At 59.1% G+C, this 5822-nt stretch overlaps 1 protein-coding gene across 1 annotated transcript in view; it reads left to right on the top strand.

Annotated features, from left to right (window-relative positions):
* ATXN10 (ataxin 10) overlaps positions 1-5255 on the top strand; it is a 103082-nt gene extending 97827 nt beyond the window's left edge. The window contains exons 11-12 of the mRNA XM_023745787.1: positions 3333-3517; positions 3878-5255. Of these exons, the coding sequence (XP_023601555.1) occupies positions 3333-3517; positions 3878-3880 (188 nt within the window). The 3' untranslated portion in view covers positions 3881-5255. The remainder of the gene's footprint in view (positions 1-3332; positions 3518-3877) is intronic.
* The last annotated feature ends 567 nt before the right edge of the window (positions 5256-5822 follow it).

Raw genomic sequence — 5822 nt, 5'->3', positions numbered from 1 at the left:
GGCCCAGTGCACGAAATTCCTTCATGGGGGGCGGGTCCCCTCAGGCCAGCCTGCACCCTCTCCAATCCGGGACTCCTCAGGGGATGTCTGACTGCCGGTTTAGGCCTGATCCCACAGGGATCTAAACCGGCAGTCAGACATCTCTCTCACAATCCGGGACCACTGGCTCCTAACTGCTCACCTGACTGCCTGCCTGATTGCCCCTAACTGCCCCCTCTGCTGGCCTGGTCACCCCTCACTGCCCCCCTCTGCTGGCCTGGTTGCCCCTCAATGCGTCCCCCCCTCCCCCTCGCCAGCCTGGTCGCCCCCAACTGCCCCTCCTGAGGGCCTGGTCACCCCACTCCGATCAGTGATTCTCATCATTGATGTTTCTATCTCTCTCTCCCTCTCCCTTCCTCTCTTAAAGCAATCTATAATAATAAAAGCATAATAGGCTAATTAGACCGGACATCCTTCCGGACGAAGCCAGGACTGCAAGGGAAGCCCCGGTCCCGGGTGCCAGAGGGAAGCTGGTGCCGGCAGCCGGGGATAGGAAGGCCTACTCTTGCACGAATTTCATGCATTGGGCCTCTAGTGAAAATATAAAAGAAAACAAACGTAACAGTATTTTCACAAAATGTGGTGGTTGCCTTCCCAGATGAACATGAGTCAGGTCCACACTTTGTCCGTCCACATGGGACTCTGAGGTTTGTTGTCATGGCCTTTTATGTACACAGTTCAGCATCTGCCTGGTTTGCATTTATGTTGTTTACTTTCCTCTGATCTCAACCCTGCAAAGCCCTGAGTCAGGGCTGTGGGTCGTGCGGTGCCCAGGCCCCGCCCCACGGGGAGTGGGAGACGCGCTCACTGTTGACACCGACACCGGCAGACACTTCCCAGCACTGGGCTGGAGCAGGGGACGAGGTGATGAGACATCACCTTGCTTAGGAGGGGCTCAGGGGGCTGGGCAGACGCACATACACAGGTGGTCAGCTGACATTGTGTATCGTGATCCACGTTGTGTGGGGAATGAGACAGAGCTGGGGGTACGGACATCTGGAAGGTGTGGCCCCGGCCCTTACACAGGTGGGCACAGTGATGTGGGAACGAGAACGAGAAAGCTCTGGAAACATCCCTAGGGCACACCGAGCCAGCTGTGTGCGGGGCAGCCGGGATGGGGGTGGGGGGCGGGAGCGGGGGCTCAGTGTGTCTGTGAGAAATGAAAGGGCAGGGGAGGGGGAGGCATGTCCCAGGTCAGGGCTCGCGTGTGGGACTGACATTGCTGGAGCCTCAGGGCTGAAGGGCGCCCAGGAGACGTATGCGGGCCGTGCTGGGCAGGGGCTGCTGCCTGGGACCGAGAGCCTGACCACCGGCAGCTCGGGTGATGGTTCTCTCCTCCAGCGACACTGCGTGTGCACCAGGCGGGCCAGCCGGCCTCCGTCCCGTTCCAGCCCCAGCCCCAGCCCTGTAGTTGTCCGGGCTCAGCGCGGGATGGGAACATGGGGTTTCCCACTTTCGGTGTCTCCGTGAGTGGCCAGGAAGGTCCGGGAAGCAGCCTCCTGCTTCTAGCATTGAGAGGAGAGGTTAGCACGGGAACTCAAGTCTCACGTGCGTTTTCCGGCCTAAATCCCCCCTTTCTCACGTTTGCTCCTCCCATCGGGTCCCGCGGCCGCTGCCTCTCGCTCCCCGCGAGGAGCTGGGCGGTGCTGGCTGGTCCTGCGTGCGCGGTGGCAGGTTCAGGGCGCGGACCGGCTGGAAGAGCTCCCCCCGGGACCCTTCGTCTTTTTCGGTGACTGTGGGAGAGGGAGACATTCACATTTAGGTTTCATGCATTTGAATGTTTTCTGGCTCCAGGAGGAAAACGTAGCTTATCAAGGACCGGGGTGCTGTGCCAGGGTGACAGGTCAGTGGGGTGAGAACGTTCCCCCCGGGGGTGAGTAATGAGAGCAGCAGCCTCGGCCCAGCACTCCGGACCTGGCACCGGGAAAGGGCCGCCCTCACACTCGATGGTTTCGGTGCCACACGCCCGGATGGCCATCCCGCAGCGCGTGTCTGCGGGTCCCGGGTGTGCGGCCAGGCCCCTCCTGCAGGAGCCGAGATTAGGAGCGCGGAGCCAGGAGGCCACTCGGTGGGAGGCAGCTCGGGTGTGTCGGGAACCAAGACGAGCGACCTTTCAGCCCCCAGAAAACATGTCCCGAACATAAAACTCGTGTTTTCTACCTCTCCTTTGTCTGACCTCAGGGACGGGCGCGTCTTTTACTATTTCCCGTGAGGCTTTTGAACCACTTTCTTCCCCAAATCCTTCGAGCGGGAACCACAGGCTGTGCGTGGAGTCTTCCCTGGCTCCTGCGTCCTCAGAGCCACAGGCTGTGCGTGGAGTCTTCCCTGGCTCCTGCGTCGTCAGAGCCACAGGCTGTGTGTGGAGCCGCCCCTGGCTCCTGTGTGGTCAGGGCCACAGGCTGTGCGTGGAGCCGTCCCTGGCTCCTGCGTCAGGGCAAAGGGGCTGCAACCAGGACAGGCCTGGCACCTTGTGGGACACACGTGCCCCAGTCATGGCCTCGGAGACGCCTGGGAACCTCTGCCACTGGACAGGCCTGTTTCCCTGCTGCTGCCCCAGGCGGGGGCAGGAGACGCTCTTTGCGGGGAAAGTGTTTATCCCTCTCCGGAGCTTTGTTCCCTCTGGACCGACAGGGCGGCCAGGCCCCGGTTCTTGGCAGGTCCTGTGTGTCCCTGGACCCGACATGGCGATGTCCCGACAGCAGCATCTCTCCAGGCTCACAGGCGCCGATAGCCTGTCTGCTGTGAGGACTTCTCACATCATGTAAAGTTAGGGGGCGGCGAGGTGGGGAGGGGGCGCTTTCCCGAGGGCACGAGCATTCAAACCGAAAGCACGCCCCTGAGGTTCCTAGCTTCACCCGTCAACGGGAGTGAGGGAATCCCACGCGCGCCTAGGAAACCATGCTTGTTCCTCCGCGGGCTTTCCTCAGGAAAGGTGGTTTCTTGTCTGGTTCGGTAACGCCCTGATTCTTTCCCTAGTGACTCTAACAGTTACCTGTGCATGCGTGCGTGCATGTATGTGAGTGTGCGTGAGTGCACACACCGGTGTTCTTAAAGTGCACCTTTGCTCTGCGTTCATTCATCAGCACATCTGCCATCGCACACTGGACACCCGTGTGCATACGTGTGTGCCATGTGGTGGTAAGTGTCTTTCCGCTCTGGGTGCATAGTTGTAGCACATCCTCAAGAAGAGCATCCGTGAGTCGGTGCGGGGCCGCTCCTCGCCCTGCCCCGCAGCCCTCACGGGCGTTCCTGACGCAGCACGCGTGTCGCCAGATTCCTTCACTCCGTCCCAGTCCTGACGCAGTGGGTGGTGTACGCCATCCGCAACCTCACCGAGGACAACAGCCAGAACCAGGATCTGATCGCCAAGATGGAGGAGCAGGGGCTGGCGGACGCGTCCCTGCTGAGGAAGATGGGATTCGAGGTGGAGAAGAGGGGTGACAAGCTGGTTCTGAAAGCCACCAGCACCCCCCCGCCGGTGAGTATGCTGCAGGGAGGTCCCCCCTCCGGCCCCTCGGATGGCAGGGTTCCAGCCTGGGAACGGGTGGGCGCGCTGCGCCTCCAGAGTGGAAAGGCGGCCTTACACTCAATTGCCGCCAGTTCCTCAGGCTTTAGGCTGCTGTTTTCGTAAGAGTTAAAATGTCAGACTCATTCTGGGAAGAACTCGGAAGAGCATGTCACCCTGTGTGTCTGTGTTTCTGGCCAGAGGAGACTGCAGAGACGGCTCCTGCTGACCCGGGCTCTCGCTCCTTTCTGATCACCGACCAGCGCCTCTCGGAGGCTCTCCCTGTGACTCGGAAATGGATGGTTAGATGCAGTTCTCTTTCTTTCTTCTCAGTGACGGACCCTTCCCCAGGAGCCTGGAGTTTTGGAGTGTGTTTCACGGACGTTTCATCTTCGCAGCGTGTGAAGTGCAAGTGTTTGAAGGCTCGGCACCGATTCAGGAGCCCGTCATGCTTAGGTGCTAGTGTTCCTGTGTTTCCGCGTAAACGTGAGAGTACATGCGTGTTCTGTTGTTTCTGTGCTTTAAACCCTAGCGTCTGCAGCCATCCCCGGGGCCACGGACATCTCGGGCCTGGTGCGCTCCCTGGCGGCACGGGCTCCTCGCGAGGCCGCCGCCTTGGCGGAGACGCGGGTCTGCGGGTCCCATTTGTCCCTTCAGATGCGAGGCAGCCCGTCCCTTTTGTTTCCTCGCCTGTTGGGTTTCCCGAGCGCCGCAGGCAGCTGACGCGGTTCTCACTGTGATTCATTCTCGCCTCTCCTTTCACCCTTCCGCCTCTCCAAACACTGACAAGACGCATTTCCAGTTCATTAATTCAAGAGATGCTGAAGAACAGCGCTCGCTCCCTCTCCCTCTGCGCTGGGGCACCGAGCTGCCCTTTGGAATTCCGTGGGGAGTCGGAGAAACGGGGCCATTAACTCTTCTTGCTCTGAACGTCCTAGTCAGGCTCCTCAGATCCATGTGTGAGCGCTGATGCCTCGTTGGCCCTGTGGTGCCTCTGGGCAGGATCTGCGGTCAAGGGACAGCTGCCCTCGGTAAACCGCAGTCTCCAAAGGCCTCGCCCGGGGTGGCCGTGGCTTCGCTGGGATTGCGCAAGTAGCTTTGGGGAGCGGGAGGCGATTTGACCTGGATCTGTCTTTCCGTCTGTCTGTACCTTCCTCTATGTCAGTGATGGTGAACCTATGACACGCGTGTCAGAGGTGACACGCGAACTCATTTTTTTGGTTGATTTTTCTTTGTTAAATGGCATTTAAATATATAAAATAAATGTCAAAAATATAAGTCTTTGTTTTACTCTGGTTGCAAATATCAAAAAATTTCTATAGGTGACACGGCATCAGAGTTAAGTTAGGGTTTTTCAAAATGCTGACACGCCGAGCTCAAAAGGTTCGCCATCACTGCCCTATGTTCATCGTAGAGTAGAACTGGGTAAGTGAGCACCAGTCTGTGACCATCGATCCGTAGCCTCCTCGGGGCCTCGGCTGGGAGGTCGTGGCCGTGCGGGAAGCTCATCCTGGTGCTCCAGCCTGTTGCTCAGCTAGGACCCCTGGAGCTTTTGCACATCCTGTTGGACCTTCCAGATCAGAGCAGCAGAGCCCAGCAGGCGCGTCCAGACACGCTGTCCCAGAGTCCCGCGCTCCTGAGTCCTCTGTGCCACACCTGGTCGCTTTGTAAAACAGCCTGAGCATGAAATAAAGGTTGTCCCTGTGCTCTGTGTCCTGTGTCACTCTGAAGCATGTCAGCTTCTAGGATGGACAATCTGCAAGCAACGTTTTTTTCTCTTGTTTGTGGCATTCCACCACGGGAGAAGCCATTGCAAAATTCAAAATGAAATGCAGAGCCGGCATTCTGGCCCGGGACACAAAGAGTTAAACTCCAGTTCTCTGAATGGAAGTGGGGACAGAAGGGACGCAGCAGGGGTCCTTTCCCTTTAACAAGGCTGCAGTAGACACTTCTGTGCCTCACTGGCTGTGTGCACACCAGTGCAGCCGCACAGACGTGCCGGTGGAGCCGTGAATAACAAACACAAGCAAGTGAAGGGAGCCCGTGGGAAGACGGGGGGTGAGGGGTCTGTGTGCTCTAATGGGAGGTGGGGGCTCGCAGGGAACCCGCTGGCGGCCGCATTGTGGCTGCGGGTGCTCCCGGCGCATTAATTCCCACAGCCGCTGCCTGTCCTCTGCCTGGGGCCCGGCGCCTGAGCGCCTTATTTCACACGCTGCCGAGGATTGAATCGCCGCCTCCATCCGTCACTTAGAAGGAGAGAGAGAGGGAAAAGGGCGGG

This window comes from Myotis lucifugus, unplaced genomic scaffold (genome assembly GCF_000147115.1).
Source record: "Myotis lucifugus unplaced genomic scaffold, Myoluc2.0 scaffold_582, whole genome shotgun sequence".
NCBI classification, from domain to species: Eukaryota; Metazoa; Chordata; class Mammalia; order Chiroptera; family Vespertilionidae; genus Myotis; species Myotis lucifugus.
Note: the sequence above shows the minus strand (reverse complement) of the source record. Positions and strands in the feature narration are given on the sequence as shown.